This window comes from Eptesicus fuscus, chromosome 5 (genome assembly GCF_027574615.1).
Source record: "Eptesicus fuscus isolate TK198812 chromosome 5, DD_ASM_mEF_20220401, whole genome shotgun sequence".
In the NCBI taxonomy this organism is placed as follows: domain Eukaryota; kingdom Metazoa; phylum Chordata; class Mammalia; order Chiroptera; family Vespertilionidae; genus Eptesicus; species Eptesicus fuscus.
The window spans coordinates 1601038-1625448 of NC_072477.1; the positions used below are offsets into that span (position 1 = coordinate 1601038).

General features: G+C 58.3%; 1 protein-coding gene across 1 annotated transcript in view; it reads left to right on the forward strand.

Annotated features, from left to right (window-relative positions):
• The window catches only part of CDC42BPB (CDC42 binding protein kinase beta), a 90493-nt gene that overhangs the window by 15278 nt on the left and 50804 nt on the right, over positions 1-24411 (forward strand). The window contains exon 2 of the mRNA XM_054715718.1: positions 24030-24121. Within this exon, the coding sequence (XP_054571693.1) occupies positions 24030-24121 (92 nt within the window). The remainder of the gene's footprint in view (positions 1-24029; positions 24122-24411) is intronic.

Genomic DNA, 24411 nt, shown 5'->3' on the forward strand with positions numbered 1-24411 from the left:
CGTTTTCCTAACAGGACAAATGTGGCCTTAATGAATCCTTCCTGCACTTTTGGCCCAGGATACTTCTGTGGGGAAGAGAGCCACCTGGGGTGTAATTGTAAAAACTAGCTATTTCTTACTTCCTGTGAGATGTAATTTTACACGCTGTTGTGAGGTGTTGCTGTCGGGGCAGGACTTGCCTAAGGTCCAGAGTGGGCTGTGCCTGCCGCTGGGCGGGTCAGGGTTCCTGCTCCAGGCGGCGGCGGTGCCGGGCTGGGAGGTCGGCATCACCTCCCTTCCTCTCCCAGCATCAGCCCGGCACTGGGGGCCGCCCTTCCTCTGGAGCCCCGGGGCTGGTTCCCCCCCCCCCCCCCCACCCCCGCGTTTCCCGGACTGGCTGCCCCCCTCACCCCCCACGACTGCGACCTCTCCGCCTCCTGAGCCGCTGTCACCTCCCTCGCCCGTTGCTGCGAAGCTGCAGGGCTCGGACCCGGGCTCGGGTCGGTGCGTGTGGACCGGTGGGAAGTGTCCTCAGGGGGAAGTCGCAGGCGTTCTCCGAGTTTGCTCACACGGGCTGGCGTGTTGTCTGTGCCGAGGAAGTGGGGCGCCGCGGGGACCTCAGACGGCCCGGACAGCAGAGGGGCAGGAGCAGTGACAGCGGTGGCCCCTCAGCAGTCCTTCGTGTCCGCTCTGAGCCGGGGCGTCCTGGGCGACCTTGTCCCGGGCTCGGTGTCACCGTAACCGGCGGCTCGGGGCCCCAGGCTTCTGGAGCGTTTCTCTGGGAAAACACATCCCGTGAGGCGGGTCCCCTGTGGCCTCCTGGCTGTTCGCTGGAGACCGGGGATTGACACCCGTGAGGACTTGAAAATGGGACCTTACGCCTTTGAGGTTTTCAGTTGAACTTAAGGAAAAGGGGGCCCCGCCGTCCCGTGGCCGCTCTCCCCGCTCCGCAGGTCCAGCTCCGCCGGGCGGGTGGCTCCCTGCCGGGGGCACCCGGGCCTCGAGCTCCGCGTGGGTGGGGGAGGCATTCTGGAACCCTCGTGGCAATGCCAGCCTCTCCGTGTCCGGAAGGGCTGGGTTAGGCAGGAGGAGCTCTGGCCGCCGAGGCGCGCAGACGCCGCCTTCCCAGAGCCGGTCCTGTTTGAAGTGGTGAACGTCTGCCGCGGGCAGTGACGGGCGTTGATCTGGGGAGTGGATCCCATCTCTTGTCATTGCCTGAGGAGTGGATCCCATCTCTTGTCATTGCCTGAGGAGTGGATCCCATCTCTTGTCATTGCCTGAGGAGTGGATCCCATCTCTTGTCATTGCCTGGGGAGTGGATCCCATCTCTTGTCATTGCCTGAGGAGTGGATCCCATCTCTTGTCATTGCCTGAGGAGTGGATCCCATCTCTTGTCATTGCCTGGTGAGTGGATCCCATCTCTTGTCATTGCCTGGGGAGTGGATCCCATCTCTTGTCATTGCCTGGGGAGTGGATCCCATCTCTTGTCATTGCCTGGGGAGTGGATCCCATCTCTTGTCATTGCCTGGGGAGTGGATCCCATCTCTTGTCATTGCCTGGGGAGTGGATCCCATCTCTTGTCATTGCCTGGGGAGTGGATCCCATCTCTTGTCATTGCCTGGGGAGTGGATCCCATCTCTTGTCATTGCCTGGGGAGTGGATCCCATCTCTTGTCATTGCCTGGGGAGTGGATCCCATCTCTTGTCATTGCCTGGGGAGTGGATCCCATCTCTTGTCATTGCCTGGGGAGTGGATCCCATCTCTTGTCATTGCCTGGGGAGTGGATCCCATCTCTTGTCATTGCCTGAGGAGTGGATCCCATCTCTTGTCATCGCCTGAGGAGTGGATCCCATCTCTTGTCATTGCCTGGGGAGTGGATCCCATCTCTTGTCATTGCCTGGGGAGTGGATCCCATCTCTTGTCATTGCCTGAGGAGTGGATCCCATCTCTTGTCATCGCCTGAGGAGTGGATCCCATCTCTTGTCATCGCCTGAGGAGTGGATCCCATCTCTTGTCATTGCCTGGGGAGTGGATCCCATCTCTTGTCATCGCCTGAGGAGTGGATCCCATCTCTTGTCATCGCCTGGGGAGTGGATCCCATCTCTTGTCATTGCCTGGGGAGTGGATCCCATCTCTTGTCATTGCCTGGGGAGTGGATCCCATCTGGCCGATAGTGGGAAGAGGACCCGCTTACCAGCCACAGGGAACCAGAGTGACCCCTGACGTCTCCCTTAGAATCAGCTTCCTTCCTGTTCATTGATGACCGGACTGTGGGGACGGAAGATGAAGGTCCAGGGGCCCCCGCTGGCGTGGCTCGGTGGGTTAGCATCGCCCCACGCGCCGAGAGCTCACCGATTGGGCTCCTGGTCAGGGCACATGCCGGGCTGTGGGCTTGATCCCTAGCAGGGGGCATGCAGGAGGCAGCCGATCCATGTTTCTCTCTCATGGATGTTTCTTTCTCTTTAAAAAAAAAGGGGGGGTGGGGAACCCAGGAAGAAACGCTTCTTCTCGTCTTCGTGTCTGCATGATTTTTTGTGTGTGTTTCATTTCCTTTATGCTGACATTTTTATGTTACTGAAAAGATACTGAGCACAGAGGGTTTGCTTTCGTATTTTAAAAGAAGGCCCTGGCTGGTTTGGCTCAGTGGATAGAGCGTTGGCCTGCGGACTGAAAGGTCCCGGGTTCGATTCCGGTCAAGAGCATGTATCTTGGTTGCGGGCACATCCCCAGTGCAGGAGGCAGCTGATCGATGTTTCTCTCTCATCGATGTTTCTAGCTCTCTATCCCTCTCCCTTCCTCTCTGTAAAAAATCAATAAAATATATATATTTTTAAAAAAGGACCTCAGAAGTGCACAGGTTGGTTCCGTTAGAGACTGATGTACCATTTAATGCGGACGTGGGGCCTCCAGGTGCGGGAAGCCCGTGGCCACATCCAAACTCTGCTCCTCCAACAACTCGATAAGGCTTTTCAGACACACACACACAGAGAGCAAAACCAGACTCTTCTGTACGCTCATACGCCTTGTAACCAGGCCGTTCCCACCTGGGCCTCGGACAGCGGCCCCCCGTCGGGGTGTCCCTGAGGGTGGCGCTGGGTTCTTTTCTGCGCTCAGAACCACGGCCTCGACCGTCCCTGAGTGACTGCTCTTCCCTCGACTCACATCTGGCCCTGGGCCGCCGTCCAGCCTTTCTCGGGAGCCGCAGGTGTCTGGCCTGGCAGTGGGTTCTGGAAGACGCAGGGAATTTGGTAGACTCCGGTTTGTGTTTCTTCCGGAGACATGTACTCCCTGTGCGAAACACGCTCGTCACGGAGAACAGCGGAAGCTCGACGGCGGTTTGGACGAGAGGATGGCCCACCAGGACGGTGCCCGCGGCCGGTGCTGGGGCGGGTCCCTGTCCGGCCCGCGCGGTGGTGAAGGCCGAGGAAGTGGTTGCTGCCGCCGCTGGGACTTGCGGGCCTCAGTGCGGGCCAGATCGTTTCTTACTCCCTGGCATAGTTTTGTTCTAGTGTTTTCCAGCTCAGTGTGTTTAGAAATAAACGGCAGTCCTGTTGAACAAGAATTCCATGGCCTGTGTTCAGGTAGGAGAGTGTGACGTGCACAGCCGGGCACGGAATATAGGGAGGGGTGGCGGAAAGCCTTCTGGGAGCAGGGGGATGTGCCCCCGAAACGGTCCGTGTCTGAGCGCTCGGGGCTCCAGGGCTGGGCCGGAGCGACCTCGCTAAGAGCCTAAGGGCCGGTGGAAGGAAGCAGGGAAGACGTGGTGGAGGGACGAGCTGTGGCGGGGCGGCCGCGGGGCGAGGACGGAGGTGTGGGCTGCGGGCCGGCCCGCCCTCAGGTGTGTGTCCTGTGAGGACGGAGGTGTGGGCTGCGGGCCGGCCCGCCCTCAGGTGTGTGTCCTGTGAGGACGGAGGTGTGGGCTGCGGGACGGCCGCCCTCGGACAGGTGTGTGTCTGTGCCCGTTCCTGTGGGGAAGGAGTGGGGGGGGGGGAGCACAGTCTTCCCGTGACCAGTGCCTGGTCTCAGCGTGACCGCTGGCTCTGCGTGGACACAGTGCGCCCGTGCTCACGGTCACGTCCACGGTCACACTTGATCCTCCCGACGAGCCTCAGTCCCGGGTTGTCCCTCATTCACGAGGAAACGCGCTCGGACAGGCGTTTTGCCGCAGAGCAGGGCGGTGGCGGCGGCCCAGAGCCTGCCTTGGCCGGTGTGTCCGTTGCTTCGGTTCAGCCGTTTCTTCAGGTGCCCTTCCCGCCTCTGAATAAAGTCATGAACGAATCACGTGCCGACCGGGCTCTGTTGTGACCTCCTCCTCCCTCCTCACGTATGACCCCTTCCTTGACTAGCAAGCTCTGTTGTGACAGGTGTCACAGGTGAGCTGTTTTCAGGTTATTGTTATTTTAAGTGTACAGTTCAGTTATTTGTAGAGCATTCGGAGTTGTGCTGCCATCACTACTGTCTGATTCCAGAACATTTTACCACCCTCCAGGAACCCAGGCCCGTTAGCCGTCACTCCCCGCCCCTGCCCGCCCCTGGCGACACTAGTCTACTTCCTGTCTGTGGATTGCTGTTCTGGACGTTTCACAGGAACGGAATTGCACAGTGTGCGGTCCTTTGTGACTGGCTTTCACGTGGCGCGTTGGTAGCGTGTGTCAGTGTTTTCTCTCGTGGCTCCAGGATGTGCACGTTTGCTCACCCATTCGCCCGTGGGCGGACGTCGGGTGGTTTCCGGTTTGGGCCGCTGTGAGGAGCGCCGCCATGAACACAAGTTTGCGTCGATGTGCGTTTCGCTTCTGCTGGGTCTGCGCCCCGGAGTGGGGTCGCGGAGTCGGTACGGCGTTCAGCGTTGGAGCAGCGGCTCGGCCATTTCCCGCGGGGCCTGATCCCGTTTCTCCAGCTCTTTGCCAACACGCGGTGCTCGTCCTTGTTATTCGTCCTCGTTGTTCCAGGCACCCTGGTGGTGGAGGCGGCGTCTCCTGTGGTTTTGAGGGGCATTTCTGTGGGGCTGATGATCCTGACCATCTCTTCATGTGCTTATCGGCTGTTTGTGTGTCTTTGGAGAAATGTCTGTGCAGATCCTTCTGATGCCAGAGGAGGTAATGGGCCAGGTTTCCCCGACAGAGTGGGGATAGGGGGAGGTTCCTGGGCCGCCACTGAAATAAGCCTTTTCAGACGTCCGCGGGAGGCGGGAGGCGGGAGGCGGGAGGCGGGGGTTTATTGGCGGGGAGTCACGTTTCCTGGGCTCCGAGGTCCCCTGCCCCTCAAGCCAGTCCTGGAAAGGGTGCAGCCGGGCTCCCGCAGAGCCAGAAGCAAGACCGGTGCCCATTATTATTACTCTGTTCCGTGTGGCACCGCGTGTGGTTCAGCGTTCCGGCCAGATTAAGCGTGTTAGTTCATGTGTGGAGTCCAACACGGCCGTGCGCCACATGGGCACGGGGGGGGAGGGGGCATCGCCTGCCACAGGAGCCCACCAGGGAGAGGAGAAGAGAGCTGCCCTGTGGGAAGTTTCAGTGCTCAGGTTTCGCATGTTTGCACTGGCCACGCCCACCTTGGCCACTGATTCACGTTCAGGTGTGATTGACAGACAAGCGCCTTCCCACGTCACTCAAACCTTTCCGGGCAATGTGTCTAAATTGCCTTGGTCTCGTCCCTCCCCGTCGGTCAGTGGGAGCAGACTGCAGGTGTTCCGTGCACCTTGGCACAGCGGGATGGATGACACGGCTGCGTTATCGTCTCCCGTTCACTCCTTTCTGGTTAGGTAGTAACCAGCTTATTACAATGGCATCACTTAGCCCATTTTTTCATTGCGTTCTCTTTTTATTAGTGAGTTGTAAGAGTTTTTATATATTTTGGATACAAGTCCCTTATCAGATATATGAATTAGCACATTTCTTTCTTCATTCTGTGGCTTATTTCTTTTTTTTTTTTTTATTGACGGATGACTCCAACCAACTGAGTCACACGGGTCAGGCTGATGAAGTCCAATTAAAAATTATTTTCTTGCTTGTGCTTTTGGTTTCATATTTAAGAGTCTCTTCTTTGCCTAACCCAAGGTCACAAAGATTTATACCTGCATTTTCTTCTGAGAGTTTTGTAGTTTAACTCTTTTATGTCTTCGATTCGTTTTGAGTTAACATGTGTATGTGGTGTGGGGAGGGTCCGTGTGTACTCCTTTGCATGTAGATTCAGTGTCCCAGCGCTGTTGGAGCTGCTCTCCCCCGCCGGGTGTCTCGCAGTGGTGCCTTCCCGCGCGCTTCCTTCCGCGGAGCCCGGCGTGTTCCTTCCGGTTTCCTCAGCCTCGCACCGTGTCCTGAGTTCATTGGTCATACCTGCAGCAGGAGTCCATTTTTTTGTTGCTGGTGGTTTCCCATTGCATGAATTCTTCTGTTCGTGAACAACTTGGGTTGCAGTTGGTTGTTGGCAGTTAGAATAAAGCTGCTCTGAGCATTCTTGCATCATAACTGGGTCATAGCACACATATGCTAGCTTAAGAGCTACAGACATAAATGGGGGTGGGGGCATGATAGCTATTCTGTGTCGAGGAGAGTGGGGAGATTGTTTCCTTGGTGACCAGTTTTCAAAGAATCAGAGTGACCATCTGAGCTGGCCTGGAGCTAAGGTGGTGCTGGCGCCCCCGGGAGTTAGAGGCAGCGCTGTTTGCTGAGTGAGAACACAGGCGTGGTAACGTGCTGCCTGCTCGATGATTACGTCAAGACAGCGAGGACAGTAAGGGGAGTTAAGTTTTAAGTCTTTTAAAACAGAAACAAAAATCCTCTCGATTGACTTTATTGGGGTGACATTGGTTTACTAAAATTACATAGGTTTTAAGTGTCAAATGGACCGTGTTCATGTTTTAAGAATGTGAAGAATCACGTGTGGGGAAGAAAGGTCCGTAACCAGGAACAAAAATACCCAGCGCGTATGTGAGCTTGGGCCGTGTGTTTTCTCCGTTTGCTTTTTTATCAGCAGCAGGCACCACTGTGCTGCAGGTTTTAGAGACTGTTAGCGCATCCCTGACACACAGGTAGGTGTTCAGAAATTAGCACGGGTGGGTTTAATGTTTTTCTGTGTTTTTAAAAAAAATTTTTATTGATTTTTTTTTTTTACAGAGTGGAAGAGAGATAGAGAGTTAGAAACATCAGTGAGAGAGAAACATTGATCAGCTGCCTCTTGCACACCCCCTACTGGGGATGTGCCCACAACCAAGGTACATGCCCTTGATGGGAATCGAACCTGGGACTCTTCAGTCCGCAGGCCGATGCTCTATCCACTGAGCCAGATCGGTTAGGGCTAATGTTTTATCAAATACTAGAGGCCTGGTGCACAAAATTCGTGCATGGGGGCGGGGAGGTCCCCTCAGCCCGGCCTGTACCCTCTCCAATCTGGGATCCCTCGGGGGATGTCCGGCTGCTGGCCTGGTCGCCCCCAACTGCCCCCCTGCCTGCCAGCCTGGTTGCCCCTCACGGCCCCCCCGCCGGCCTGGTTGCCCCGCGCAGCCTGCTGTTCAGTCGTTTGGTCGTCCCTCACTAACCCCCCTGCCGGCCTGGTCATAGGCAGCCATCTTGTGAGGGTGTGAGGGTTAATTTGCATATTGCCTCTTTATTATCTAGAATTTGGGGTGGAAGAGAGTAAAGGAAATTTAAAGTACATTAAGTCCTAACTGGTCAACAGGTTCTGTGACTTTAAGCAAAACAACGTGTAATGAAACCACTTTCCCATAAGCTAATGTATATGACAGGATTGCTATGGCATCTCATCAATGCTCTGAGGAAACAGTATCGTCCAAGGACTGCTGTTTAAGGCCAGCCCTCCCTTCTCACGTCTCCAATGGGACCATGTCACACGTGTGAACTAATCAACAGGAAGTGGGTGGATAGTATTTGGTTGCTAAAAATGCCCCCAAATTACTGACCCCTGAAATTAAGTTGCCTTCCTTGAGTGTATTAATTTGCTGGTGTTTCACAAACTTCTTACTTTCTAGAGTTGCTCTCCCCGCCCTGCTTAGTTGTGGCTTCCTTGCTTATTAAGTAGATACCGTTTTATCAGCGTCCTGTGCTGTAAGCCTGCGATTAGTGTCTGCTAGAAACCAGCAGCCAGTCTCAGACTCCGAGGCGGGAGCTGGGAGGGTAAGGTAGGACTCATTCTGACAGGAGCCCCTTTCTGACCTTCAGTCTCACACGGGCTAACCCCGAGGCATCCTGGGAGGAAGGGGTGTCGCATTCCCTTCCTGGTCGCTCATGTCCTCCCGCCCAGCTCTCAGTGTGAGAGCATCCCCGTCTCTAGGACGGCCTAGGACGCCGAGGCTTTGTGCGGGGATGCGGTGAGGGCTCTTCCTTGATTTCGCATCCTGCTGCCGGCCTGCCCTGAGCTCATTTCCTGTGTCCTCTGGCTGGTGATGGGCAGGGCGTCCGCCCTCAGTGTGGGTCATGCGGGGTCCTGCCCAGCTGACCCTCGGCGTCATCCGGAACCCGAGGGTGCCCAGCACAGTGTACTGCCTTTTGTCTTCAGAGCAGCTGAACAGAGTGCCGAGGGTCAAGTTGGTCAGTTACTAAGATTCTTAGATGCGTATCTCGTTAGCGAGTCAGATTTGGAATTAGAAACCATCTTTAGTGTGGCGTGGCGTGGCGTGGCGTGGCGTGGCGTGGCGTGGCGCTGCACTGCTGAACTTGCCAAAAGCCGCTCGTGTGACTGTGGTTGGTCTGGCTGCCGTGGAATCTGTACCACCAAACCGTGTAGGTAATCCCAGTAGCTGATTTGATAAAGCGGTCTGTATGCTTATCAATGTATTTTCTTTATCAAAATTACAGTTTTTACTCAAAATTCAGTAGAGAATGATCAGAAAAACTAAAGAGAAACCAGTGAGTAACATCATGTCGTCTGCTCCCCCCAGAATAGAGCCCTGAGAGCCAGCGGAGGGAGCTGGTGCCGGCGAGCTGTCCGAGTCCGCGGAGCTGCCGGGCGGGCCATCCACGCAGCGAGGGCCACGGCCGCCGCTTACGGACAGGGCTGTGTTCTTGACACTGAAGCTTGGGACGTTGGTTTTGTGACCTAGCATTGGTGTGGTGGCGTCTGGCGAGGCCAGTGACGTGAGCTCTGTTCACGTTGTGCTGTGAGAGCACAGACCTGTCCCGTCTGCAGTTGGTACTCAGCCCGTGAGATGGAAGCACAGGTTTGGAGCGGATCAGCTTTACCTCCGTTCCAAGATCAGTGTGTGTGTTTTTTGTTTTTATAAAACATTTGTGGAAAATGATTTCAAGTATATAATCCATGCATTTTTTTCTTTTTATAAATTTTTTATTGACTTTTTTAAAGAGGAAAGGAGAGGGATAGAGAGATGGAAACATCGATGGGAGAGAAACATCCCACAGGCCTGTGCCCTGACCGCAAACCGAACTGCTGACGTTTTGGTTCATGGGTTGATGCTCAACCACTGAGCCACACCACCTGGGTGCATTTTTTTTTAGCAGCAAAACTCTTTAGAGTTGTCTGTTCTTACTGCCTCCACTTCCTTCTCCCTAACCAGACTTTTGTCCCCACCACACCCTCAGCACGGCTTTTGTCGAGGCCACTGTGGTGTCCTTGGGCCAAACTAGTAGTCAGTTCTCAGCCCTCGCTGCCTCGTGGTGAAGCCTGGCCCTGCCTCAGAGCCGGCTCTTCTCTCCCAGCCGGTGGTGGAGGTCCGGGCCCACTCCTCGGTCCCTCCCTAGCCCTGCGACTCCCCGGGGACCGCATCCGGGTCTGTGACTGGTACCAGGTACAGCCAGTGCCCCAGTTCCCAGCCTGCGCCCCGTTCCTGGAATCCGCCCGCAGAGCCGCTGCCTGCCTGAGGTTTGCCCCATCCTGCCCGCTCACCTGCTGGCCAGCGCCTCGGGCCGGGGTCCCCTCACCTGCACACCCAGTCCTGCAGGAAGGCCTGTCGGCCCGATCACAGTCGAGTCTAACCGCCTCCACGCTCTGTCCGACCGCCGGCCCACCACACGCCCTGTTCCCAGGTCCTCTTTATCCAGAGGGCTTGTCATTGTCATGATGTGCTTGCTGCATGCGTGTTCTGCTTTTCTCGGTCTTGCTCCACTAGCATGTGAGCGCCACGAAGGCAGGGACTGGGTTCACAAACCTCTCCCACTGCCTAGAATAGTTCCCGGCAAAAAGTGGGTGCTCAGTACAGGTCTCACCGGTTCTGTTTCAGACGGAAAGCCTCTCAGGTGCTTACCAATTCGGGGTGATCGCTGCGGGAGGGCAGCAGCGTTCCTCCCCCCCCCCCCCCCCCCCCCCCCGCGGCTGCGGTGCACGAAGGGCTTTCGCTTACAGTCTCGTGGTCCTTCATTCAGCTCCTCACCCCCGTCAGTCAGCACCTCGTCCCGTGTGGGAGTGCGGCCTCCTCCCTGCGGCCTCCCGTGCGCTCGGGGTGCCCGTGTCCCAGCTGGCCTGTCCTACTTCCGCAGCCAGACCTTTCTCCACATCCCCGCGTGCAGCTTACACTGCAGCCGGCCAGGCCTTTTGCCTCCCAGAGCCTGCGGTCCGCTCCGTGCTGTGCAGCCGCCGCTTTCTGACGCGTCCTGCTTGGGGACGTGCGCACACGGGCCGCACACGGGGCTCCCACCCGCTCTTTCCTCGCACAGCGGGCTTCAAGGTCGGTTGAGCTGTTACTGCTCGGTTTTGCCTCTGCCTCTCCGCCACGTCCTCCTTCCAAAAAGAATGTCAAGTTCCCTCCTTTGTCGCTCACAGTTGGTTTCTTTTCTCTCGCTTTTAACGGCTTCACTGGATAGAATCCCACCCCTACAGCGGTTTCTTTTTAAAAAAAAATACATTTTATTGATTTTCTACAGAGAGGAAGAGAGAGGGATAGAGAGTTAGAAACATCGATGAGAGAGAAACATCGATCAGCCGCCTCCTGCACCCCCCCCCCCCACTGGGGATGCGCCCGCAACCAAGGCACATGCCCCTGACCGGAATCGAACCCGGGACCTTTGAGTCCGCAGGCCGACGCTCTATCCACTGAGCCAAACCGGTCTCGGCCATATAGCGGTTTCTTTAAGTTCGTTATAGTCCTTACCTTGCTCGTCCATGTGCGACACGCAGTGTGTTCCTGTCCCGCCCTCTGTCACCCCGGGAGGACCCGAGTGGCAGGGAGCAGCCCTGTGGCCGGTCCCTGTGGCGGGCCCCTGGTGGAGGCTTTGCTCAGTGAGGAGGCTTGGGAAGAATTGGGCCTGCAGGCCTGCATTCCTCCCACCATGCCAGGCCTGCTGGGCACGGGTCCGAAAGCGGCGCCCCTCCCACAGGACAGAGCTTCCTAGGACAAGCAGAGGGTGCCCACGAGGTGACACTGCTGCCTGCGGCCAGCAGTGGGCAGTGCAGGCGGCCAAGGACCGGCCGCCAGCCTTCGCTCTGTCTGCTCCGGTGGCCGGGCCTCTCCTCGCAGGGGTAACTCCTCTCCTCGCAGGGGTAGCTCCACTCCTCGCAGGGGTAACTCCACTCCTCGCAGGGGTAACTCCTCTCCTCGCAGGGGTAACTCCACTCCTCGCTGGGGTAACTCCTCTCCTCGCAGGGGTAACTCCTCTCCTCGCAGGGGTAACTCCTCCTCGCAGGGGGTAACTCCTCCTCGCAGGGGGTAACTCCTCCTCGCAGGGGGTAACTCCTCCTCGCAGGGGGTAACTCCTCCTCGCAGGGGTAACTCCTCTCCTCGCAGGGGTAACTCCTCTCCTCGCAGGGGGTAACTCCACTCCTCGCAGGGGTAACTCCTCTCCTCGCAGGGGTAACTCCTCTCCTCGCAGGGGTAACTCCTCTCCTCGCAGGGGGTAACTCCACTCCTCGCAGGGGTAACTCCTCTCCTCGCAGGGGTAACTCCTCTCCTCGCAGGGGGTAACTCTACTCCTCGCAGGGGTAACTCCTCTCCTCGCAGGGGTAACTCCTCTCCTCGCAGGGGGTAACTCCACTCCTCGCAGGGGTAACTCCTCTCCTCGCAGGGGTAACTCCACTCCTCGCAGGGGTAACTCCTCTCCTCGCAGGGGTAACTCCACTCCTCGCAGGGGGTAACTCCTCCTCGCAGGGGTAACTCCTCCTCGCAGGGGTAACTCCACTCCTCGCAGGGGTAACTCCTCTCCTCGCAGGGGTAACTCCTCTCCTCGCAGGGGTAACTCCTCTCCTCGCAGGGGTAACTCCTCTCCTCGCAGGGGTAACTCCTCTCCTCGCAGGGGTAACTCCTCTCCTCGCAGGGGTAACTCCTCTCCTCGCAGGGGTAACTCCTCTCCTCGCAGGGTAACTCCACTCCTCGCAGGGGGTAACTCCTCCTCGCAGGGGTAACTCCTCCTCGCAGGGGTAACTCCTCTCCTCGCAGGGGTAACTCCTCTCCTCGCAGGGGTAACTCCTCTCCTCGCAGGGGTAACTCCTCTCCTCGCAGGGGTAACTCCTCTCCTCGCAGGGGTAACTCCTCTCCTCGCAGGGGTAACTCCTCTCCTCGCAGGGGTAACTCCTCTCCTCGCAGGGGTAACTCCTCTCCTCGCAGGGGTAACTCCTCTCCTCGCAGGGGTAACTCCACTCCTCGCAGGGGTAACTCCACTCCTCGCAGGGGTAACTCCACTCCTCGCAGGGGTAACTCCACTCCTCGCAGGGGTAACTCCTCTCCTCGCAGGGGTAGCTCCACTCCTCGCAGGGGTAACTCCACTCCTCGCAGGGGTAACTCCTCTCCTCGCAGGGGTAACTCCTCTCCTCGCAGGGGTAGCTCCACTCCTCGCAGGGGTAACTCCTCTCCTCGCAGGGGTAACTCCTCTCCTCGCAGGGGTAACTCCACTCCTCGCAGGGGGTAACTCCACTCCTCGCAGGGGTAACTCCTCTCCTCGCAGGGGTAGTAACTCCTCTCCTCGCAGGGGTAGCTCCACTCCTCGCAGGGGGTAACTCCACTCCTCGCAGGGGTAACTCCTCTCCTCGCAGGGGTAACTCCTCTCCTCGCAGGGGTAACTCCTCTCCTCGCAGGGGTAACTCCACTCCTCGCAGGGGTAACTCCACTCCTCGCAGGGGTAGCTCCTCTCCTCGCAGGGGTAACTCCTCTCCTCGCAGGGGTAACTCCACTCCTCGCAGGGGTAACTCCTCTCCTCGCAGGGGTGGTAACTCCACTCCTCGCAGGGGTAGCTCCACTCCTCGCAGGGGTAACTCCACTCCTCGCAGGGGTAACTCCACTCCTCGCAGGGGTAACTCCACTCCTCGCAGGGGGTAACTCCTCCTCGCAGGGGTAACTCCTCCTCGCAGGGGTAACTCCACTCCTCGCAGGGGTAACTCCTCTCCTCGCAGGGGTAACTCCTCTCCTCGCAGGGGTAACTCCTCTCCTCGCAGGGGTAACTCCTCTCCTCGCAGGGGTAACTCCTCTCCTCGCAGGGGTAACTCCTCTCCTCGCAGGGGTAACTCCTCTCCTCGCAGGGGTAACTCCTCCTCGCAGGGGGTAACTCCTCTCCTCGCAGGGGTAACTCCACTCCTCGCAGGGGGTAACTCCACTCCTCGCAGGGGTAACTCCACTCCTCGCAGGGGTAGCTCCACTCCTCGCAGGGGTAGCTCCTCTCCTCGCAGGGGGTAACTCCTCTCCTCGCAGGGGTAACTCCACTCCTCGCAGGGGTAACTCCACTCCTCGCAGGGGTAACTCCACTCCTCGCGGGGGTAACTCCTCTCCTCGCAGGGGTAACTCCACTCCTCGCGGGGGTAACTCCTCTCCTCGCAGGGGTAACTCCACTCCTCGCAGGGGTAACTCCTCTCCTCGCAGGGGGTAACTCCTCTCCTCGCAGGGGTAACTCCACTCCTCGCAGGGGTAACTCCACTCCTCGCAGGGGGTAACTCCACTCCTCGCAGGGGTAACTCCACTCCTCGCAGGGGTAGCTCCACTCCTCGCAGGGGTAACTCCACTCCTCGCAGGGGGTAACTCCTCTCCTCGCAGGGGTAACTCCTCTCCTCGCAGGGGTAACTCCTCTCCTCGCAGGGGTAACTCCTCTCCTCGCAGGGGGTAACTCCTCTCCTCGCAGGGGGTAACTCCACTCCTCGCAGGGGTAACTCCTCTCCTCGCAGGGGTAACTCCTCTCCTCGCAGGGGTAACTCCTCTCCTCGCAGGGGTAACTCCAGGCGTGGAGTGCGAGTTCTTCAGAGCTGTTGGCTCTATGAGCAGTGTAGGTAAAGAGGGCCCGGAAGACGTGAGCTGGAGGGAAAGGCGGAAGAGGACGGACAGGCCCTAGAAGGCTGAGCAGCGGTGAGGGAGCAGGACGTGGGCTGGGTCCGGGAGGGGAAGCGGGTGGCCAGCCTTTCTTTTTTTTCCTTCTTTCTAAATATAATTTTACTGATTTCAGAGGAAGGGAGAGGGAGAGAGATTTAGAAACATCAATGATGAGAGAGAATCATCGATCGGCTGCGTCCTGCACGCCCCCTACTGGGGATGGAGCCTGTGACCTGGGCATGTGCCCTTGCCCGGGAGTCGAACCCGGGACCCTTCAGTCTGCAGGCCGACACTCTATCCACTGAGCCAAACCGGCCAGGGCCGCCTTTCTTTTCACGGCATGGCTGCTGCTGCTTCGTAGATGCACACCCAAGTGAAGGATGTACACGTGTTAAGTTATGATTTTTCCGAGTTAAATTTTGGAACGGGTGCATTAGAGGGTAGCAGGACCCTCCCGCATTCGTTCCTGTGTCTGTCTTGGCGAGGGTAACCCCAGGAGCAGGAGGCAGCTCAGAGGGCCTCGTGGGGAAGGTGACTAGAGGCGGGAGGTGTCTCCAGGCGGGAGGCCGGCGCCTCCTTTTCCTGCTGTGCTGCCTCAGACCGCAGACGGGCGTCAGCCTGGGCTCAGGGCTGCGCTGGGACCGGACCCTGGCTTTCTCCCCGCAGACGAGGCTGACGCTGCTCCAGAGGGTGCCTCCGCTGGCTCCTCGGCCGCCGGGGTGCCGGGGTGCCGGGGTGCGGGAGCAGGTGCGCCGGGAGGTGCTCTGAGGTGGTGGGCGGGGGCCTCACGCGCCCGGAGACCTTGCCTTGGGCCAGTCTCAGAAAATGAGGTCAAACAAAACGGAGAACTAACACTTTCCTGCTGCAAGTTCTCCTTCAGAACAAACAGGGGCCTTTCCAGAGGTGTGAGTCCCTGGAAGCGGAGGGTGACGTGTCGTTGGGCCCTTTCCGGGTCTTCGGCTCGCACGCCGGGCGCAGACGCGGCTTCCAGGCCCGGCCGGCGGTGCCTCAGGCTGACCTTCCGTTTCAGCTGGCCTTCCTGTTGCACAGCAATGAGGCCATTCTGAGCTGGACGTCGCGGAGGAGAAGGAGCCATCCACGCGTGTCGGATGTGCAGGCCACCAGAGCACGCTTCCGTTCCCGCCACAGTCTGCGGTCTCCGATGCGGCGGGGGAAATGCCGGTGAAGTCGGCGATCCGTGGCACTCGCGGTGGGGGCGGGTCCTGGCTGGACACCGGCTGTCGTGGTTTGGAGTTTGCAGGTCGATCTCCCTGCCTCCCCCCCGCCCCCCGGCAGGTGCGGGAGCCTTTCCTGCTGCGTGAGGCGTGCGCTGGGCTGCGTGGGCCTTTGGGCGCTCAGTTGACAGGTGCGTCCCTGTGTGACCTGCCCGGTGGAACGCGCGTGGAGCCAGGCTGCCTTGTGGCTGGTAATGAGGCTGGGCTCCGGGGTGACGTTGGTGACACAGCTGGTTTACTTGTTGTTAAACGTGACACACAAATAATGCAGAATAAGCGATCAGAGGCAGAATGTCACCCGGCCATGGCAGGAGCTCTGTGTGAGGAGAACTCGCTCCGTGCTGGGCACGGTGCGGCCTGTGTGGTGGGACCATCCTCTGTGGTCCCCGCATGGCCTCTCGGGTGAGTCCTGGCCCTCGGTCAGCGGGGGAGGAGCCGCCTGGCGAGGCGGGGCTGCAGGTGACCGGCCCGCGGTGTTTGGACTGACCACCGCTCACAGCTTGCCTGACCGTGAGGATGCGCCTTCTGTTACTAACGCCCGTGGTCTTGGGGAGCTTAGCGCCCCGCCCTCATCCCGTGACCCATACTCTGTTCTTAAATTTAGAATGTGTGTGTGGATGCTTCTAGTGACTCACGAGTAAATGGCCTGGAAGATGGCTGTCTCCCCTGCAGGCTCCACCCTCCTCGCCGTCTGCCGTCTGTGCCTTCCTTGCGCTTCTGTGGCTTGTCCAGGTGGCTGCTGGCTCTGTCCCTCCGTCGTCCCAGCGCACACTTAAGAAGACGTGTGCACATTGGTATTCGCGTCAGCAGGGAGCCGGCTTCGCACAGGCGTGTGCTGTGGAGGTCACGGGCTTCGCACAGGCTCTGGGCCTCGACGGGTCCCACAGGACCGGCCCCGCAGACGCGTGACGGGCTCACCGCCTCCCGGGCCGCGGCTTCGGGGGCGCGCCGCCTCCGCAAGAGGACAGACACTCGAGGTGGTCCTGGGGGGTCGGTCAGCGGTGACAAAGCAGGAGGCCAGATGGGAAGGAAGCGATGGAATTAGTCGAGCTGGAGAGGGGAAGCAGAGGAAGGAACGCGTGGCTGACCAGAGGCAGGCGGCCTTCCTGTGACAGCAGCCTGTTGGAATGAGGACTCCCCGTGCAGCGTCCCCACCTGGCTCCTCGCTCCTCGCCGACGCGGGCCGAGCCTTGCTTGCTGTGAGTCAGGGAGAAGAAGGCCGCCTCCGGCTCTCCCGAGTCCGACCTCACGTGGGGGAAGGCGGCGGTGACTCCCCTGGCGTGTGGCCTGACCGTCGGCGGCAGGGCTCCCGTCTGGAGAGCAGTATGTGGAGTTCATTCCGCTTCTCACACAGTGACTCCTCCTAACGGATTTGTGGCTGACGCCCTGGGAGGGTGTTCTCTCATTTGAAAAACGATCTTAGTTATAAACACACCAAACCCATTTAGTGTAATTTAAGCACATTTTCCAAAAACTTGGGGATGGGTGTTAACCTGCTGTCGGCGTGTCAGCAGCCTGAGCTGTGGGAATGAGCCTCCGGCGGGTTTGGAACTGCACCCTCCCGAGCGGTGCTTGCAGAAAGGGCGCTCTCCGGCCGCGCTGGGCCCGGCCTGCTCCGCTCTCGCCTGCGGCCCAGTTCTCATGGTTAAGCCGTGGTGCCCAGCGGGCATTGAACCGTGCCCGTCTGCTTGATGGCTCTGCAGGGGCTTAGTCCACTCGGCCCCTTCCTCCCGGGACAGAGATTAGGTAGCAGCACCTGGGGGTGCCTCCGCAGTGCCGGTGCCCGCGCCCCGCCTGCCGGGTCTCCGCACGGCTGTTTGTGCCAGGGCCAGGGCGGTAGCTGGCATTGACCCGAGGAGGCCTTCCAGGAGGGAGCCCGCCGTGTGCCTGTGGGACAGAGACCTGTCCCTGTGGCCTCTGCATGGCACTTGGCCTTGGGAGCCTGTGTCTCCCTTTCTTGTTTGATCGGGAGCATCTGTAAGACCATCTCCAACTTAGGACCACAGCGTGGCCGAGCCCGAGGGCACGCGCTGGCAAGGGGCAAAGAGGAACACCCCAACTGCCTTCGGGGGCTGCTGCCCTGAGACTCAGCCCTCTTTCCTCAGACGTCCCTCCCGGCCTCCAGCGGCTCAGATAACAAACCAAAGCGGGTCCGGCCGGTGGGCGCAGTGGTTGAGGTCCCAGTTCGATTCCTGGTCAGGTCACATGCCGGGTTGTGGGCTCGATCCCCAGTGTGGGGCTTGTGGGAGGCAGCCGATCAATGATTCTCTCTCATCACTGATGTTTCTCTCTCCCCCTCCCTCTCCCTTCCTCTCGGAAATCAATACAAATGTATTTAAAAGAGCAAACCAACAAAGGGAGGCATCAGGTCCTCACTGCCCATGATTCGCTGTCTTTCAGCCAGAGACCCTCTCCTGCCGGGTGTCCTGGCAGAGCTCTGTGCACGGAGCCCGGGCCCGGCTGCCTCTGGTCCTGCCCCCGGGGCAGCCCTCCGTCTTCCCCGACCCCTGTGCCCTGGAGACTTGGACAGAGGGAGGGTGCAGGCTGGTCGTGTTGCCGAGTGCTCCTTCGGTGTGCGTTCCCTTCCTTCCGTCTCCTCGGGGTGAAGCTCAGGCTATGTAACTTCGGCAGGTGACCGCGCCTTCTCCGCCACGTGATTGATGACCTCCACTCGGTGGCCAGGTTAGGGGGTGTCCGCCAGGCGGCACTGCGGAGCCGCTTGTCCCCGCAGGATGGGGCGGGCTTGGTTGGGATGCACTTTGTAACTGTCCCTCTCCGCACCAGCTTTTCCCTTCATCAGCCTCCTGGCCTCACCTGGGCTCCTGGTGTCCTAACCGGCGGTCGCCGTGACTGTCCCTTTGCATGTGGTTCACCGTCTTCCTGTGGCGCTTTCTTCCTCGCGCACAGGGCTCGCCTGGTGCCCCCTGACCGAGCTCGGGAGCGCGGAGCCGGTGCTTCGAAACCACGACCTGCCACTAGAGAGGCTTGTTGTTGGGGTGTTGCTGCGCCCGGGCCGCTCGGCGGGCAGAGCTGTGCGCTGTGGACACGCATGTACGTCTGGTGTTCTGTATCCCATGCAGTGAGCCGCGAGTTCACCCGGGACCTCCAGGCCTCACCCAGCACTCTGGGGTACCTTCTCCCTCCCCGTGATCCCGCTCTGGCCCAGGAGCCCGGCTTCCGGTTCCTCAGACTGTGTGCCCATCTCCACTTTCACCCTGTGCCCAGCCTGGACGTCCTCACCCAGCATCACCCCTCTTGGGCTCCGCCCTACAGGGGAGTCGAGGGGAGACGGGGCCGGAGGAAGGAGAGGGACTTGGGGCTTGCTGCCTGCCCCTCTCCCTTGGCGTGACAGCGAAGCGTTTTCTCGTGGCGGCGGCGGGTCCCAGTGTGCGGCTCCCACGCTCGCGGAGGCCCCGGCCTCAGCTGGTCCAGCCCAGGAAGCCCCACCGTGAGCTTAGAAACCCCAGTACCAGCAGCAGCACAGGGCCCTTTGCAGGGGCCGAGACCCCACGCCTTCCCTCTGGGCCTTCCTGACGGGCTTCCTGCACCTGCTCCGCGGTAAGTCAGGGGTCGGCGTGGCTTCCTTACCACCCGGTTACTAGTTCTGTGCATTAAAGTTTCTCCGTTCCAATAACTGCTGTGGTTTCTCTCGTGACCCTGCCCTGTCCAGATGGCAGGGCCGCCATGGCCTGTGTGGACATTGGCTCACACCCTGTTGGAAACGTCGCTTCTCCTTGTCACCTGCTGACGTCCTGTCAGCGTGAGCTCATGGCCGCCGTGCCTGTGTGGTCGGCACCGGGTTGGGCTTTCTGTCCTGGGTTTAGCTAATCTATATCGATAACAGGCTAGTATGCAAATGGTCGTCACGCCATCATGCCATAACAGCCAATCAGCAGGGACCTGAGGCTGCTTGGCGCCGGGCTAGGCTGGGTGACCTGAGGCTGCGCCACCCACCTGGCGGAGCTTGACGGGGGTGGGGCCGGGGCTGGCAGGGTTTGGGTCTCGTGCGATTTCGAGGCGCATGTGGGTGGGTGGGGACTTGACTCTGGGTCCCACGGTGCGCCCCTGACTCTGATAGGAGGGAGATTTTCATATACACTTTACTAATTTTATTTCATCTCTGACACTTCTATTATAGAGAAAGGGCAAATAGCAATAATAAAGTATTTCCTCTAATTCCCTTTTATGTGCACGAATTTCGTGCACTGGGCCACTAGTTGGTGTATAATGTTCACACGCTGGTACCGTACAGTGGTTTCGCTGCTTCTTAGAACCGTCTGGAAATATTTCGTATTCTTTAGGAAGCGTAACCTTTTCTGTGGGTTCCCCCGGGCCCTTTTTAGTGCCGTCTGCTTAAAAAGGAGCCCCATTCCCAGAGCTGCTTTCCACTGCTCAAGCCTTCAGTTTCCTTGTCACGCGTTCACCTCGGGTTTGTGCCCGGAGCCCTCCCCTGCTTACCGACGGGCCCTGGTAAATCCTGCCGTCACTCGGGCTTGGCACAGACGGGAAAAACGCAGCAGCGCCAAATGCTAGCAGCGAGCAGGAGGAGCACTGGTGAGGCTGCCGGCAGTTGAGGGTCATCGATGTGGGAAGGTCAGAGGGGGAGCGGGCAGTTAGGCTGCAGCCGTGGCACAAGGTGCTTGCACTGCTGGGCCTCAGTTGTCACTGTTAACGGGTTCCTGCGTGGATCGGAGGGACCTTTGTCACAGGATCAAATGCCTTTTCTCGATGGTACGGCCACCAATGGCGTCCTTAGGACTTGCCTCCCTGCCTGAGTGGAAGCTGGCTTTCCCCTGGGCCCACAGCGGCACGGCCTCTCCTGCCCGTGTGGAGGAATCAGCAGAATTGGGTAAAACACATCAGACACTTAATACACAGGGATGTTAAAACTGGAAATTAAAATAAACACTCCAGCCCTAGCTGGTTAGGCTCAGTGGATAGAGCGTCGGCCTGTGGACTGAAGGGTTCTGAGTTCGGTTCCGGTCAGGGCACAGGCCCGGGTTGTGGGCTTGGTCCCCAGTAGAGGGCGTGCAGGAGGCAGCCGACCAATGATTCTCTCATCATTGATGTTTGTATCTTTCTCTCCCTCCCTTCCTCTCTGAAATCAGTAAAAATCTATTTAAAAACCTAAAATAAAATAAACACTCCACACTTCTACATTCTCTAGCCAACAGGTGAATAATGGATTAACTATTTAAAAAGCCATTCAGCAAAAAATAAGGTTGAATATCAGGTCTTTAAAGAGTTTACAACTTTGCCCTAACCGGTTTGGCTCAGTGGATGGAGCGTTGGCCTGCAGACTGGGGGGTCCCAGGTTCGATTCTGGTCAAGGGCATGTACCTTGGTTGCGGGCACATCCCCAGTAGGGGGTGTGCAGGAGGCAGCTGATTGATGTTTCTCTCTCATCGATGTTTCTAACTCTCTATCCCTCTCCCTTCCTCTCTGTAAAAAAAAACCAATAAAATATATATATATTTAAAAAGAGTTTACAACTTTCTAAATAAGCCTTAGTAATAAAATGACAAAGGAAAAAGGAATTAATTCATTTTTATTAAAAGAAATAAATTTTATACAATAAATATAGCATAATTAAGATGTAACGCAGGAACGGAATGAAGGAATGTGTTCGCAGCTCTTGTTTGGGAGAGCCAAAGTAACGCACTACACACACTATCCAACCAGATGCAGACGTGGCCGGTGAGCAGGTCATGCCTGGGCGGCTGACACCGGGGACGGTGCCGGGAGGGCGGATGGCCTTGGTGTGGGGACAGGACAGCTGACTCAGGAGACGGTTTGGAAGGCAGTTTGGGAACCGTAAAAAGTTAGTGCCCTTTGGAGAGTCCTGGAATTTCATTCTAAAAATTACTTAAGGTAGTACAGCTCCGTGCCTGATCATGTTCATTGTAAATTTGTTCACCATAACAAAATAATAATTTTGAGAATTAAATGTTCAACCGATGTGTTTAATAGATACATGATTTTAAAATGGTTGGTGTGCCAACTTATTGAAATATTAGAGGCCCAGTGCATAAAATTCGTGCACTTGGGGGGGGGGGGTCCCTCAGCCTGGCCTGCGCCCTCTTGCAGTCCAGGAGCCCTTGGGGGATGTCTGACTGACGGCCTAAGCCACCAGTCAGACATCCTTAGCGCTGCTGCACTTGCCAGCCATGAACCCGGCTGCTGGCTGAGCGGCGCTCCCCCTATGGAGCTCACTGACCACCAGGGGGCAGTTCCTGCTTTGAGCGTCTGCCCCCTGTTGGTCAGTGCACGTCATAGCGACTGGTCATTCCGCCATTCGGTCAATTTGCATATTAGCCTTTCATTATATAGGATAGGATTATATATTCGTTAAAATGAAATTGAGTAGGATAGGAATCTGAAAATTAAGAAGTAAAATCAAAGCAGAATACAAGTTATGTCAACATTGAGTATGTCTGAGCAAGGATGGAGAGGGAGCGTGGCACGATGCAGGGCTCGGGGTTCAGATAGGGGTCTTCGACTTTCCGTGTTGCTGCTTGGTTTGGGAGTCCGGGTTTGTGGGGTGTCCGGTGTAGATTGGGCCCCCGCCGGGGAGCAGCGTGGGGACCGCAACAGCGCTCACTCCTGGGCGGTGCCCCTTCCCCCAGACGCGCTCTCCGGGGAGACAGAACGCGTCTGATTAGTTGGGGGTGTCCTTCTTCACAGTAAAATGGAAGGGTCACCCCAAAGGTACGGGGCGGGGGGTCTTCAGTGGCTGTTTGAAGACATTGCCACGCGCAGGGTTTGGGGTCATTTCTGGTCACGTTTGAAAGAAAGAAAGATGAATCACAGGCGACCTTGAAGTTCTAGCACAAGGGTTTTCGACCCTGGCCTTAACAGTAAGAACTCGGCCTGCGTTCCCTTTCCTGTCTCTGCCGATGGGCACTTGCAGCCGGGGCAGCAGTTCACCGCCGATGGCCCCGAGAGCCTCCTGGGCGCTGGCAGTGAGGCAGGGGTGGGCCGTGCGGTCCTCGGCAGCTGTTTAAGGAGAAGCGGAGAGTCAGGCCGGTGGTGTCTGGAGCCCAGGCAGCAGCCAGGACGCGCAGGGCTGCTTTTGGAGACAGTGCAGATGTCGGTTAAGAAAGCGCAGAAAGCCCTGGCCCTGCCCAGTCCCCCATGGGAGCGTTCTGCAAGACGGTATCGCGGAGGAGCTGAGAAAGCAGGAGAGAGAAAATGAAAGTTGGCATAAAACGTAAGGATGTAGGCCTGAAGGTGTAGGAGAGGTGGGTGCTAGACGACCAGGTGGGGGGGTGGGCGGGGGCGGGAGGCCAAGCGTGTGGCTTCTGGTCCGGCTCTGCCACCTGCTCTGTGTTCCTGGAAGGAAGTCACACAGGCGAGCGCCAGTGGGGGCTCCCGAGGACAGAGGTGGAGACGGCTGTCCTCATGCTCTAGGGCAGCTCCTCTGAAGGCTCTGGGGAGGGAGCTGCTTGTCTCCCAGCCTCGGGGCAGTGTGGGGGGCACGATTGTCCACACTCTGAGCTGTTCTAGGGTCATTCACGGGAGGCGGGTTAACGGGAGAAAACGCCCTGAGTTGTGACGGAGGCCCATGTGTGGGTGCCAGGTGACTGACACCCCAAGCTGCATTGGGCAGAGGTTGAGGTGCCCTTCTGACTGAGGAGAGGGGGCCGGGGTCTGGGACCCCCAAGGGGAAGCAGGGAGTTCACGGGCGGAGGAGGAGGAGCTGGCCACCAGAAGCAGAGGGGCACGGGGTAACAGAACGGCGGGCCAGCTCCCCGGCCCCACGCAGCTCCTGTCCGTGCCGGGACGCCCTTCCTTTCAGCAGGTTTCTACCTGGATTCCTGGAGGCAGGTCATGGGGGGCGGGCCAGGGGTCTCTCTGAGTCTTTTGTTTCTTAAAAACCAGCTTAAAATCCGTTTCCCAAAAGGCACATTGCAGGATGGCCAGCCTGTGGCCCCCTCAGCAGCCACCCCTGTTCCGTGGCCTGCACCTGAGCCATTCCAGCCCATGCCTCCCTCTGTGGCCCCTGTCCCTCGGGGCCCACACCCCCTCTTGGTATAGGGACGGCATTCATGTTGGACTTGGGGCTCTGCCATTCCTGTTGTGTCCTCATCTCAACTTGAGTACGTCTGCAAGGCCCACTTCCCAACAAGCCGTACTCCCAGCTGCCGGTGGACACGAGTTGGGGTCGCTGTTGAGCTAGTGCATGCTCCACGAAGCCTGGCTCCCTCCCTCCTCCCTACAGTGAGGGTCAGCATGGAATCGGTCCGCGGCTGTGCGAGCGCAGCGTGGAGGGGCTCCTGTGGGAGGAGCCATGTGAGTATCGGGCCCGGGCGGCCCGTTTTCCGGGGGCCCCTCGGTTGCTCCCTGGAGCACAGAACCGGCAGCACCACGTCAGCGCCTGCGCAGCAGCCGGCCGCTGGGTCTTCCTTCCGTGACTTGCCGGGCCTCTCTGTGCGGGTCTTTGTCATGACAGGTGTTGCTGTGTAGGTGCTAACGACAAACATCCACGTTAATTTAGCACAAAACTACTTACTTTGAAAGTCGGCGTTTTCTATAGAAAGTGTGACTTACTGGAATAACCGGTTGGTTGGGTGTTGGATGGCGTTCGCCCAGTGGACACGGTGTTAACGCGCTTTCTCCGTTTGTAGCCAAGCCCTTTACCCAGCTGGTGAAGGAGATGCAGCTCCGGCGAGAGGACTTCGAGATCATCAAGGTCATCGGCAGGGGCGCTTTCGGCGAGGTGAGCTCAGCTGCGCGTGGTGGCCTTGGCACGCATTGCCAGCGCCCGGCAGCATTCTGGGGCCCTCCTGTTGATTGTGGGGTGAGGCAGTTGTTGGGAACCTTGGGGGAGTGCTGGGACGGAATCTGAAAGGTGGGATTAGAGAAAAACAAAAACGGGAGCTTGTGACTGTGAATTACCCTGAGCGTCGTTCTGGCCAAAACAGTTTCTTCCAGACCAATACGGTTTTAAAAAACCCACCTGTTAATTTTCTTTGAAACGTATAGAGGGTAAAATACGGCCGTTCTCGT